This window comes from Mandrillus leucophaeus, unplaced genomic scaffold (assembly GCF_000951045.1).
Source record: "Mandrillus leucophaeus isolate KB7577 unplaced genomic scaffold, Mleu.le_1.0 Scaffold771, whole genome shotgun sequence".
Taxonomy (NCBI): Eukaryota; Metazoa; Chordata; class Mammalia; order Primates; family Cercopithecidae; genus Mandrillus; species Mandrillus leucophaeus.
Genome location: NW_012108375.1, coordinates 392,331 through 407,251, shown reverse-complemented (window position 1 = coordinate 407,251; position 14,921 = coordinate 392,331). Strand labels below are relative to the sequence as shown.

Here is a 14,921-nt window from a genome sequence, read left to right as displayed (position 1 = left end):
CTAGAGAAAAATAAAAGGGAAATATCTGAATTGTGGTTTTCCATGTATGTGGATAGTCCCTTTAGTAATGAATCAAGGAACACTTTATTTCATTTGTGAAGCAGCTTTTGATTGTATATGCTCTGTGGTCTCAGGTGGCTTTTCGTAAGCCAGGGATAGGATTTAATAAAAGAAATCTCTTCAAGTTCATGTATAATCAATTTATTTAGAACCTGTAATCATTAAGCTAGCTGTGTCATATACAAAATTAGAAGAAAATTAATTATCTTTTGTTACTTATTTTTTAGAACCCTAGATTTTTGTTCAACTTTGTAATACGAACCTTTTCTAAAAGCTCTATTTGTCAGTGGCAGAAATATTACAAATATTTCTAGCATCGTGCAGTTTTTCATATGCCCTTAAGTAGTTTCTAACATTTTAAAATTTTTATACATATCTCTTAAAAAAGAAAATTTTGAAGAGTTCCTTTTCATTTATTTACAATGAAATTTGGAAACAAGAACTTACTACATTACAAAATCTAGAATAAAATTACCTTTTTAAAAAAAATGGATTATGAACATTTTGTAAAAAGTTGAAAATAAATCATTGTTCATTCCTATGGGAGCCTTTGTGTAACCATTTCTACTTTTAAGTCTTACTGCTAGAGGAAGTTGTACACATTAAGGATGTATGTGGCACTGTTTCCAAAATAAATTGTTTATTTATACTACGTAAGACCAAGATTAGACCACTGAAGTTGTATTGGTCATTCTAGTCCTCAAATTTAAATGCAGTTTTTGTCAATACAAAAAAGAGACTGTACAATGAAGGAAAACTCATAATGCTTTTGACTTTACCAGCTGCTAGAGGCTACTCAGAATAAAGGTCAGAATATCTCCGTATTTAGGGTAATTCTTCTCTGTACTCAAAATAATTGTAGCTGAGTTCATGGTGTACAGTTTTCGTGAATGGTTGTTTATAGGAAGTTTATATATTATCTTGGCAAGATAACTTTGAAAACCCACTGTTTTCCTAGCATTTTTCTATTGCTGCTAAACAATTTCTGCCCAATCTAAAAAATTTCCTTCCTATACCAGCAGGTGGAGGCAAGAGCAGTCAAATCATAGCACTTTGCTTTTCAAGTGTACTGGCATATATTGTAGATTATCTATCCATGACTCAAAGCCTCTTTATGACGTGTCTCTCACATAATTACTTTTCTTCAACAACTCTGTTGTTGTTTGAGCATCTTCTTTTGATGGCTTTATCATTTGCTTTATTTACTTGGTGTCTGGGACTGAACTTAGTGGTCATTTTAGGACAGACTCATTTAGATTTTCATCACATTTCTATACTCATTGATTGAACAGTTAAAACATACATGTTATGTGCTGAACATATTCTTCCACATTTGCCAAGAAATACAAAAATGACTAAGACATGGACCACATTTTCAAAGAGCTTACATTCTAGTAGAATTACAAGGAAAAATGTCTTCAATTCCTCTCCTGACTTGGGGAAGCAGATCAGTCAGCCTTGCTGCTATAGCTATGGCTAGCACTGGGTAGTGACAAAGCTCCGTATTCACATGGATTTTAATTCCATCAACAAATATTTACTAAGCACCAGGGACTACATAGGGGATTAATTTATAAACATAGACTTTTTGTCTTACAGATAAAAAAGGCCAAAACAATCTTCAAAAGAAGTATCATTTATTTTTAAACTTTTTAATACAGACTATATAGAACAAATAACTAACCGACATATAGATCCTGATGCATTGAACTTAAGGAACTTTCAGTTAGAAGTAACTGTGCGTAACATTTTCTGGAATATACTTAGAAAACTTTCCACAAATCCTGGTTGAAATAAAATAAAAGTATGATACTCTAGATCAATTCCATTAGCTGTTTATTAATAGCCAATAATGATAAAAAAATACTTTATACAAACAGTATGAAAGAGGAGAACTGAATTCTAAGGTTATGTCTGTATGTGCAGAATGAGAGATGGAGAAGAAACTCATAGTTATAGAAAACAGAAAAGAATGGCCCCATAATTTCTTGCAAGACTTAACAGCCACCAATATTCAGAACTGTGTTTAAGCCCCAACCTGTCCGTCATCTTAATACATTGTGCATCACAAATTTCCAACCCAATTAAAGCATTTCTGTTTCCTTCATTGGTTTATTTATGAAAGTCACTAAAAAGACACACAGTCTGATCTAACCTATTTTAGCCTTACCTCCCATCCCTCCACACCCCATTAAACCCATGTACCCACCTTACCTCGTAGAGCTATCTTGAAAGACTCAGCCAGTTTAGAAGTTACATCCTTATTGAAGTCTTTCCTAGATTCCCCAAGGCAGAGTCGCACGCACTGCCCTCTTCATTCTCCATTGCTTTATTTATATAGAATTTGTTACCTGATATTCTTTTATTTCATTATTATTTTTAGAGACAGGGTCTTACTCTGTTACCCAGGCTGGAGTGTAGTGGCACAACTGTGGCTCACTGTAGCCTTGACTTCCTGGGATCAAGTGAGCCTCCCAAGTAGCTGGGACTATAGATGAGATCTCACCATGTTTCCCGGGCTGGTCTTGAACTTTGGGCTCTCTTTGGCTTCCCAAAGTGCTGGGATTACAGGCATGAGCCACCACACCCACCCAGCCTGCTACCTGATATTCTAATGTCTCTTTCTGTATTTCTTCCTCACAAGTCTGTAAGCTACTGAAAGGTAATAACTTTGTCTTATTCATCTTTGTAACCTCAGTAAATATTTGCTGAAGGAATCACTGAATCAACTATTTCTTGGGAAGTCCTTTTATAATAAGCCTCTCTCTCCCCCCGCCTTTTTTTTTTGGTGATGTCTGAATTATATTCATAATTCCAGATAATAGATGATAGTAACAAGTCAGTAAATCCTATCAATAGGGAATAAAGAACCAGCATTTATTGCATGGAGTGCTTTCTTAGGATACCTCAGCTGAGGCTGGGCACATTGGCTCATGCCTGTAATCCCAGCACTTTGGGAGGCCGAGGCAGGTGGATCACCTGAGGTCAGGAGTTCAAGACCAGCCTGGCCAACATGATGAAACTTGTCTCTACTAAAAATACAAAAATTTTTATTCCAGCTACTCAGGGGGCCAAGGCGGGAGAATCACTTGAACCTGGGAGGCAGAGGTTACAGTGAGCCAAAATCATGCCATTGCACTCCTGTCTGGGTGAGAGAGTGAGACTTCGTCTCAAAAAAAAAAAAAAAGAAAGAAAAGAATGCCTCAGTTGAACCTTATCAATAAAAGATGTAGATTGTTTGAGTACTTTAAGGAAGAATTTGCCGTTTCCTGGGAGTACACTGTTTCCAAATGGTTTAATTGATTACCTATGAACAGTTCATTAAAGGGCTCTGGAAAAAAATGAGACCTGGGTGCAGAGGGCAGCCATCGAGGTCATCCAGGTTTGAGTGGTTTTACTCTTTGAGAACAGGTGACTGAAAAGCTGCCCAAGTCTGTGTGACCTGTTTTTCAGAGCTGGATAAAAGCTAAAGTGGGGCACTCCTCCACAGCCCCTGCAGCAGTCTCTCAGGGCATGGTATAGACAACAAGTCAGACATGTGATATAAATATTTATGCTTTAATGCACTTATTCTCTCCCCATTAAAAGCAAAATACAAAATCAGAGAAGTGCAATTGGTGAAAAATTTGATGATTACCTTTTCTGGGATGGGAGTTGCAACATCAGTATAGGATAATAAAGAATAAGGGCCCTCGGATACTTTTCAGTTTATAAATAAAACTACAAAGGAGTATGGGCTCTGGAGTCAGGCTTGGGTTTGAATCCCAGCTGCACAAATGCTATGTGACCTTGAACAAGCTACTTTACTTCTCTGTACCCAGTAAATTGGATTGCTCATATCTTCCTCTGGGCTTATTGGGAGGATTAAATAAGAACATGCATGTAAACTCTTGGTAAAGGCCTGAGGAGAGCTTAACAGTTAGAAGGAGATGTGAAAGTAGTTCATTATGTCTGGAGCTTAGATACAAGAGCAAAAGGATGGCACTGACAAAGCCAACATGGTAGTTAGGGCAGATTCAGAAGTAGGTAGCTTGAACTTGATCCTGAAGTCACTGGGGAACCATGCCATTGAAAGGGAGTGTCATGATCAGATTTACATTTTAGGATGATTACTCTGCAGGCAATCTGCAGAATAGATTAGAAGGCATCCAGGAAGAACCTCCTGGGTTTCTGATTCAGACAACTGAGTACATACTGGTGATCATCCCTGAGATAAGGAATAAAAGAGGAGGACAGATTTGGTTCTGGGGGCAAGGAAGATGAGCAATTTAATTTTAGACATACTGTATTTAAGATGACCATTGACATCCAAGTGGAGCTACCCAGCAGGCAGTTGGTCATATGGGTCTAGAATTCAGGAGATTTGTGCTGGAGGTACAGATCTAGAATTCAGGAGATTTGTGCTGGAGGTACAGATCTATAATTCTTTAGCTATAGGTGACATGTGTAGCCATACAAATGGAACAGGCATGGTGTGCAAGATGTAAAGAAAAGAAAAGAGGCCATAGAACTGAATCCTGAAGAGCTCTAAGGAATCCTGAGAAGGGGCTAAAAAACAAAAACAAAACTGAAAAAAAGACAGCTGATGATAAAAATCATGAGGGAACAGCCAGTGACATCAAATGAAAAGAGGAATCATTATCACAAAAGCCCAAGAAGGATGGTGGCACACGCCTGTAATCCTAGCTACTTGGGAGGCTGAGGCAGGAGAATTGTTTGAACCTAGGAGGTGGAGGTTGCAGTGAGCCAAGATCCCGCCACTGCACTCCAGCGTGGGCAACAGAGCAAGACTCTGTCTCAAAAACAAAAACAAAGTACAGCAGTCATCCAGGTCTGAGGGTGGAGCTGTGGGAGAGGTCTGTTAGAGTGCGAAAATAGAGGGATTAAAGGACTGGAGTTCTAAGGGAGATGGAAAACTAAGAACCATGGGAGTAGATCAATGGAAGCTGAAAAGATAGAAGGTTGTGATTGCAGTGGAATAGCTGACTTTATGATTTCCAAGGAGCATCTTCAAATGGTGGTAAGAAGAATAAACACAAAGGTTCTTGGAGTAAAATAGATTAAGGAAGTGACGTTGGCTGGGCACAGTGGCTCATGCCTGTAATCGCAGCACTTTGGGAGACCAAGGTGGGAGAATTGTTGAGCCCAGGAATTTGAGACCAGCCTGGGCAACATAGCGAAACCCCATCTCTACAAAAATTAAATTAGCCAGGCATGATGGTGCATGCGTGTAGTCCCAGCTATTAGGGAAATGGGAGGATCAAGTGCTTAAGCTCAGGAAGTTGAGGCCGCAGTGAGTTATAATCACACCACTGCACTCCAGCCTCAGCAACAGAATGAGACCCTGTCCCAAAAAGAAAAGAGAGAGAAAAAGAAAAGAAACTGAAGTTAAGGGAGTGGTAAGCCTTGTCCACCCACCCTTAGAGTCTCCCTGGGATGATTATGGAACTTTAGACAGGGACTGATAATGGTTTGACTGTGTCCCTACCCAAATCTCATCTTGAATTATAGCTCCCATAATCCTCATGTGTCATGGGAGGAACCCAATGGGAGGTAATCGAATCTGGGGGTGGATTTTTCCTGTGCTGTTCTCGTGATAGTGAATAAGTCTCATGAGATCTGATGGTTTCATAAAGGGCAGCTCCCTGCACACGCTCTCTTGCCTGCCACTGTGTAAGATGTGACTTTGCTCCTCCTTCACCTTCTGCTATGATTGTGAGGCCTCCCCAGGCATGTGAAACTGTGAGTCCATTATACCTCTTTTTCCTTATACATTATCCAGTCTTGGGTATTTCTTCATAGCAGTATAAAAATAGACTAATACAGGGACTGTAGAGCTAATTCTTTGGTGAATGTGAGAAAATGGCAAAGAGTTTAGTTGATGATAGCAACAAAGAGAGTTAATAAGGGATGTAGCAGGAAGCCAGTAGCCTCAGAGGATTAGAATTGTAGTGCAGTAATGATTTGGACACCCTTTTGAGGATCAAGGAGAGGCTTACCCTGTGTCAAGGCCTCCTAGTGTGAGGAACTTGAGAGAATGTGAGTGCACTTCATGGGAGAGGCAGTGCATTCACCAGGAATCCAGGTTACAGTTAAGACAAAGCGGAAAAGCCAGTGCCCTGTGACAAGGTTGAGGATGTAGGGCGAGGGGTGAGTGTCGGAGAAAGAGACTGGCATGATGGGAGAGCTTCACCAACTGGTGATGCCGAACCTTTGGGACAGTGGCAGAATGTATGCTGTGAAAGGACACAGAGCAGAGAGAAAGCAGTAAGTTCACAAATATTTGCTGTGTTGAAGGTCTTGTATCTGAAACCTTTAGGTAAACTTTTATGACTTCTATCTTAGTAAGCTCAGTCAGTGAATAAGATTAATTCTCACTTGTAAAATAATAAGGACTTGAAATTTAAACAGTCTTGTGGAAAAACCATTTTTATATTCTGATCATGTTATCAATACCCTTGGCCCTGCTCCCTATGCAAAGAACTGAAAGTCTTTTCTGCCAGACTATGCTGTTGAAAGTAGCGCTTACTCCTTATTTCTCCACATTGTGAGAATTAGATGAGTGTTTTAACACTCCCTGCACACATGAGCTACTCAGTAAATGAGTTCTCCCTTCCTCTGTTTCTCTGTCCTTTCTTCCTTCCAGAGAAGACACCTAGAACCTGGTTTGCGAGTGGAAAGGAGAAAGGGTACCTGAGGAAGGGCACAGGCAGGGCTGCTTGGCATACACGTGCTGTCACGTGGAATCTCAGGAATGAGATCGTCCAGTCGGTGCTGTCCATTCGAACTTTCTGCAGTGGTGAAAACATTATCTGTGCTGTCCAGTGTGGTACCCACTTACTACAAGTGGCTATTGGATATTTAAAATGTGCCTGGTACAACTGAGAAACTGAATTTTTTATTTTATTTACTCATAATTCATTTAAATAACTACATGTGCCTGCTATGTTGGACTGCACAGGTCTAGTGGATAATGTGCTGCTTGGCTGAAGGCTTCAAGAAAGAAATGGACTAAATACCTGAAGAAATAGATAAGTTGGCCAGGAGCATTGGCTCATGCCTGTAATCTCAGCACTTTGGGAGCCAAAGCGGGTGGATTGCTTGAGCCCAGGAGTTGCTCACTATGGGCAACATAGCAAGACTCCATCTCTATTAAAAATTTAAAAATTAGCTGGGTGTGGTGGCACACACCTGTAGTACCAGCTACTTGGAAGGCTGAAGCAGGAGGATTGCTTGAGTCCAGGAGGTCTAGTTTACAGTGAGCTATGACTGCACCACTACTCTCCAGCCTGGGCAACAGAGTGAGACCTTGTCTTTTAAAAAAGTAAAGAGAAAGAGAGAGAGAAATACAGAAAAAAAAGAGAAACAAGGAAAGAAGAAAGAAAAGAAGGAAGGAGAAAGAAAAAGAGAAACAGGTAAGCCTCAGTGAGGTATGTAGCTGGGCTTTGGCATTGCAGAAATCAGAAATAAAGGAGTCCTATATGCTCTGATGAAAGGACCCTGGACTTGAGCTATGGCCTGAGAAGTTGTGAGGAGAGGGGTGATTTAGTCAAAACAGTGGCTAGAAAGACAACTTTGTGAATAGTAGAAATCAGGGTTAGAGTGTTTCTGATGTAATAGCTACACAAGAGAAATAATTAAACTTATACAGGAATTCCAGTCTTGAGGGGGGATTGATTTAATGCAGACCTCAAGAGCAGTTTGTAGAGAAACATTAGTTGCAAAGCAAATACTAGGAATATTTGCCAAGTGTTTCAAAGAATTGGCACAAATTTCTGGAAATGTCCTGCCAACCATGTAGTACAACACAGTGACATGGTGACAGGGAACGGGATGGAAAAAATGTAAATTGGTAGGAGGTAGAAGTTGTAAAATGTTACATAATATAGTTTCACCATAGCCCTGGCTCTAATAAAACGTGTTTCCCTGTATGAATGTTTACTTGTGATGATGAGGGAAGATGGTGTTGCTTTAATGTTTTTGCCATATTTGTCCCATCTTGTTTCAAGTGTATAATGAACATCTGTCTGCTCATCAGTGTGCAGTGCATTGGGGTGGGAGTTTGTGATGAAAGAAATGTACAATGGCCATTGTGCTTGAGAAAGTCCTAGTTTCATTTAGAATATAAAACAAACTAATTGAATAGGTGATGACAGTAATTTAAATGTCTAAAATGAATGGCACAGATGAAAGGTGGTAGAAGCTCAGATCTGGGTGAACTGGAATGGTGAAAGCCTTGATGAGAGGAAGTAGAGGACTTCAAACTATGCTTCAAAAGAAAATGAACCCCATAAATCAACATTTCTGAAAGTACATTCCATAAAATATTTTACAAAAGTCTCAAGGCAATAATTAACTCAGAATAACTATGGCATACTCATTTGTCCAAATGAAATTCTGTAACCTGATGATCTCTGTCAAAATTTATCTAGCTTTCTTCCTTTGCCTAAACACTATTATTATTATTATATTACTTTGGATACAGGAGATTACAGTGCTAGCAAATGCACCTTCCTGTCAATTCTACTAGGGTATTCTGTATTATTTCTTGGTTAGAAATTTCACAGGGTTGACCTGTTGCAGTGACTCATGCTTGTCATCCCAACATTTTGGGAAGCTGAGGTGGAAGGATCGCTTGAGCTTAGGAGTTCAAGACCAGCCTGGGCAACATGGCAAAACCACATCTCTACAAAAAGTACAAAAAATTAGCTAGGTGTCATGCACACCTATAGTCCCAGCTACTTGGAAGGCTCAGGTAAGAGGATCACCTGACCCTGGAAGGTTGAGGCTACAGTGAGCCATGATCACGTCACCTGGACTCTTGCCTGGGTGAGAGAGTGAGACCCTGTTTCCAAAAAAAAAAAAAAAAAATCACAAAGGTCATGTTTTGAAAAGTGTTTTGAAAACAGAGGAGATGATGAAGAAGGTATGATGATTGAAACAGAAATAATAAAGAGCCTGGAATTTTGTAGTAGGAAAAAAATATATAGTGTTTAATTAGACAACTGGAATCTCAGATTTTATCTACTTTTTCATTTTCAAATTACTAGACATAATAACTGCTGTAGGAAAAGGCGGGCTCATGCCGGTTGTCTGCTTTTGACTTATATAGCTCTCAGCTGCAAAAAGTCAGAGAAAAATCTTCACCAGATTCTCAAGAATACAAGCGCAGCTGCTGGATGACTACAGGTGCACTGGTTTTCCCACCCGGGTGCAGTTCTTTCCAGTACTGTAGAGGCACGGAAGGGGAAGACGAGATCAATGTACCAGCATCTAAAGCATTGGGTGAGCTTGAAAATGCAACAAAGGGGAAGAAGAGGGATGCTCCGCAAAATGAAGATGGGAGAGGAAAAGCAGAGATGAAGTACTCAGTAGATCAAAATGTTTTAGTTAGAAGTATAAGGCATTCCCCTGTCACCATTCCTTTTCTTTGGTAACAAGAATTATGAATCCTGAAAAGAATTAAGGTAAAATCCCAGAAGGTGAGGGAAAAAAGTATTAAGATAAAAATTTTAATATATTTAGTTGACTCGTGACATCATGATTTCTAACGTTTGTTTCTGTCTTTTTAGCCCTTCCAGGTTCAGGGAATAGTATTACATTAAGGGAGAAATAGCTTTTCACTAGCTGCCTTGGAAACTATAAAACGTATATGTGTCCAGCCAAAGTGGAGGTATTGACATCTTTATCAGTTTAACTTTCCCACTACAAATAAATGACAAGTGTTTGAGGTGATAGTTATGCTAATTAACCTGGTTTGATCATTACACAATGTACACATGTGTTGAAACATCGCACTGTACCCATAAAGATGTACAATTATTATGTGTCAATTAAAAACAAAATAAAACTTAACAATCAGATATGCTATGACCACTCAACCTTCCAGTAAATGTTAGGAAATAGATGAAAACCAATGAAGGTCATCTTATCAGTGAAATGCTTGAAGTAATTTTCTTTTAAAACTCTGTAATAGGCTAGGCACGGTGGCTCATGCCTATAATCTCAACACATTGGAAGGCCAAGGAGGGCGGATCACTTCAGGTTAGGAGTTCAGGACCAGCCTGGCCAACATGGTGAAACCCTGTCTCTAATAAAAATACAAAAAACTAGCCAGGCATGGTAACACAAGCTTGTAATTCCAGCTACTCAGAAGGCTGAGGCACGAGAATCGCTTTAACCTGGGAGGTGGAGGTTGCAATGAGCTGAGATTACGCCATTGTACTCCAGTCTGGGCGATAGAGTGAGACTGTCTCCAAAAAAAAGAAACCTGAGTATTAATAGAAATTTATCTGTAGTCACTGGTTTATACTAAGAGGAGTGGTGAAAAGAACAGGGTATTAAGATGGATACGTCCTATGTTTTCGTCGTCGTTCTTCTCTTTAATATTCCTGTAACTCAGTCATCTCAGGGCCAGCCTTTTTACCTATGCTGGGACTTCCTTGACAGTACAGCCTGTCATGGCCATGACTGACTCTTTCTTAGTGGCGTCTGTTGGCAGAAATAATTATTTTGGAAATTTTCAGCCAACTGTATAAATCCTGAACTTCACATCTTTATTATTTTGCACCAACACCAAGTATGTAAGACCCTCTACTCATCTGCCATTTCTTGTACTCTGACCTCCATACTGTTGGTTTCTCCCTATACTTATTCCTTTATCAGTAGAATCCTATATGAGGCAAATAATATAAAACCCCATTCTAACTGATTTCACCATAAAGGGGACTTACTGACTCGTAACTGGAACGGTCAGGCTTTACAATTAGTTGATCCATGAGCTCTATGGTGTCTTTAAATATTTGGTTTCCTTCCTTTATTCTGCCATTCAAAGTGTCTGTTTTATCATAAATCAGATTCTGCTTATTCTCATAGGATGGCTGCCAGCTGCAATCAAGGACACAAGTGTACTGACACTTAGTGGGAATGAGACCCCCTTCTCTCACAGCATTCCAAGCAAGAGTACTGAGGGCAGGGACAGCTACCTTCAAAGAACATGAACTGTGTTGGGGGTGTATGAGTGTTGAGAGGAAGATGTGCATATAATTAGGTAGGGGAAGAGGTTAATGGCTAGATAACCAATTTGTATCTAACCATCTACTGCACTGACTTCTCCATTGTTATTTCTGGAACCCTTGTCCTATGGTAAATAAAGTCCTCCACTTTTTCATACTCTTCCCTGGATCTTCACTTCTCTTCCTGACCTTTTCTAAAATCCACTGAACCCTGACAAAAATATTTCCCATGCATCCCTCTTCCTCCCACACCCCATACCACAAAGTAAGGAGGAAAGATCAGTATCTTTTCCCCCAGAGGCCCCCCTGCAACCACTGTGATGTCCAGCACTTCTTCATTGTGTAAAAACACCTTTGAAGCTCATGATCTGGTTTTCCCATTTTATATCCTGCTCATGTTGTCTCCCCCAATCAGCTGGGAGTTCCTTCTTCAGGTACTCGGGTCCCTGGTTCAGTCTTCCTTTCTCCTCCCAGGATCCACCATCAATCTGCTGACTCCAGTGTTCACATAGGCAATCTATCCAAACTAGACTCTTGTTTCTTTACACTCTTGCAGAGAAACTGCTTAATCCTTGAGGTCTTAAATTCAGATATCTCACATTTTTACTATAACCTGACTACTCCCATTTTACTGTTTTATTGATTTTACTGAGACTATAGTTTTTCTGTCTAAAACATTGATCATGTTTTATATTCCATTTCTTCCTATCTCTGTAGGGAGCTCAGTCTCTCTAAATACCTTAATAATGTAATTGAAAAAAAAGGTGGTTTCAAGTAGTATCATAACTATGATAAATTTCTTAAATATTTTGTGCAAATTTAAAATGTATTTATTCCCAAATCTTTTGATCTAAAACCAAGGCCTTTTGTTAACTATAAATGATTTGATTGGCATTTCTTACTGTCCTTGTATAAACTACACCTATAATGCATCATCTTTGATTTCCAGTTTCAACTTCTCGAAAGTGGAACATGAGTATAAGAAACATATAAGTAGTATGAATTCAGAAGCCTTCTGAATTGTCACAATTCCTTTCCCAATCTTTCATAAGGACAAGTTTTTTGTGGGAGTTGAACTTTTTTGTAACTCTCTTTTTTAAAGTATTTCTGAAAGCTTTTACGTATCCCAGAAATAAGTTTTTAAATTTCGTATACATTTAATCAGTCAAATATTTAAATTACATGAAAATAAGCATAACAGGCATAAACAGGTTTTGGAACAACAGGCTTAACCATTAGTGTGTAACTCAACTGGTGGAAGAAGAAATGTGAAAATGTATTAGAAAATAGCCTGGCAGCCTCGAGTTGTAAGCATCAACTAGTATGTGGACATGAGTTCTTGTGGAGAGTAAAGATGAGGAGGTCAGTATTTAGGTCTCTCCTATGTGAAAAATGTATCTATTCTGTGTCTCAACCTCTTTCAGCTACACTGCATTAGCTCTTCTTCTTTCCATGGCCAAATCCACAGAGAATTGCCTAGGTGCACACTGTCTCCAGTTCTTCACCTCTTCCTTATTCCTCCATCATAGTAGTCGGACCTATACCCCTGCTGCTCCCCTGACGCTGCTTTAGCCAGAGTCGTGAATGGCATTCTGCTGCTGTATTCAACAAAGACTTTTCAGTTTTTCTCAACATCTGTATGTTTGGTACTGTTTTCACTGCTTACTTGTCACAACTTCCTAGAACCCATCTTGGCCTAATGTTCCTTCTACCTCAGTGATCATATTAGAGTTAGGGCCCCAATGCTTTTCTCTCCTCTGCAAACTCCCTTGGGTACTCCTATAAATACGATTACCACTTAATATTAATGAATTCCTCTTACATGTTCTGTAGGCACTTCAAACTTGGCATGTCCAAAATTGAGTTTCTCTTTTTTCCCCCAAAAAGCCTCCTTTCCCTTGACTCTCTTGACTCTCTCACCTCTACCACCTCCATCCATTCAGTACCAAGTCCTATTGAGTCCAACTCCTGAATATATTTTAAATCATTCCAATTCCCCCTATTTCCTAGTTTTGTATACTTTAATCATGAGCCCCAATTACAGCCCCAAGAACAACTTCTCTCTTGAATGATCTCTTTTACAAACCTTTCAACTCATTATAATTTGAGCGATTTCTCTAAAATACAAATCTGGTATCTCTCACCTGATTAAAACCCTTCTATGGCTCTCGAATTGCCTTCAGAATAAGATTAGATGTTTGGGGGAGTTTTTTGTTGTTGTTGTTGTTGTTTTAATGTTTCATGTAGACAATGTTTCACTATTTTGCCCAGGCTGGTCTTGAACCCTGGACCTTAAGCAATCTGCCTGCCTCAGTCTCTCAAAATGTTGGAATTATAGGCATGAGCCACGATGCCTGGCCAAGGTTAGAGGTTCTGATGGTTCCCAAGGCTCTTCATTTGCTAAATGTCTCTACTTACCTTTTAAGCCTTCTCTCCCCTTATGGCATTACCTTTGGATAATTCCTACACATTGTTCAAATGTTGGTTTGCTAGTTGCTCTTTCTAGAAAATCTTTCTTGACACATTTGCCCTGCCCCAAGACCAGAATGGAGTTTCCTTCTTTTGGAGTTCTCTCTGCTTACCCTTGTCATAACACTCATCTCAGTGTAGTATAATTGCATGTTTATCCATTTGTCCTTTCTACTATGTTAGAATGTCAGGGTCTAAGACAATTTGCCATTTATCCCCATCGTCTGTCATGAACTGGATACAGTACATGCTCATAAATATTAGCTGGATGAATGACTTTAAACAAGTCACTTAGTCTCTCTGAGGCTTCAGTTGCTTCATTAGAAGAGAATACAATAATGCCCTACCTACCTTATAAGGTTGTTTTGGGGTCCTGTAAGATAATAGAAATGAAGCTTAGCATAGTGGTTAAGAATATGGGTTCTGGATCCATACTGCCTGGCTTTTAATCCTACCTGTGACCCTACAACTAGCTGCATGGCTTTAGGGAAGTTACTTAACTTCTCTGTGTTTTAGTTTTCTCTTCAGTAAAACAAGACTAACCACAGTATATAACTTAGAGGGTTGTTGGATGACTGAGTGAGTTACTGCATGGGAAGTATTTTGAACCGTGCCTGAACAGACAATAAATGTTAGCTACTAAATATAACATTTTTATTTATAAGCCCTAAAATTATATATACTTACATTTATGTATATATGTGCATGTGTATATAGATAGAGAGAGAAACATGACATCAGTATTACTAGTTTGAATGTTTTAAGGGAGTAAAGACTGGTATCATTATTCTTAACAATTTCTTTTTTCTTTTTTTCTTTTAGGATAATGCCATAGCTATCCCAGAGTTTATTTTCCAAGTCTTAAATTCAAATTGTCATTCTTAATTTACATGAAATTTTGGTTAAGAAAATTGACGTTCAGTATAGGAAGAGAAGTTTTTAATGTTTCCTTGCTAAACTTGCAAGGTTTTTTTGAGTCTATGTACATAGTAGGTGGAAGTTAGCACTGGAAAAATATTAAAATAAAAAAGATACTGGCCAGGTGCAGTGGCTCACACCTGTAATCCCAGTACTTTGTGAGGCCGGGGCAGGAGGATTGCTTGAGCTCAGGAGTTCAAAACCAGCCTGGGCAATATGGGGAGACCTCATCTCTACAAATAATTTTTAAAAATTAGCTGGGTATGGTGGTATGTCCCTGTAGTTTCAGCTATTTGGGAGGTTGGGGTTGGAGGAACACTTGAGCCGATGAAGTCAAGGCTGCAGTGAACTATGATCACGTCACTGCCCTCCATCGTGGACAACAGAATGAGACCCTGTCTTAAAAAAAAGAGAGAGGGAAGATTACTGATTTAATTTATGAAGGAAAATTATTATAGC

At 39.2% G+C, this 14,921-nt stretch overlaps 1 protein-coding gene across 2 annotated transcripts in view; it reads left to right on the top strand.

Annotated features, from left to right (window-relative positions):
• Positions 1–14,921, top strand: part of NLN (neurolysin (metallopeptidase M3 family)) — a 109,984-nt gene that overhangs the window by 17,899 nt on the left and 77,164 nt on the right. Inside the window, exon 2 of one of the 2 annotated variants that reach the window (XM_011966748.1) lies at positions 9,129–9,138. The exons of the other annotated variant lie outside the window; for it this stretch is intronic. Within the exon in view, the coding sequence (XP_011822138.1) occupies positions 9,129–9,138 (10 nt within the window). The remainder of the gene's footprint in view (positions 1–9,128; positions 9,139–14,921) is intronic. 2 annotated transcript variants of the gene reach the window in all.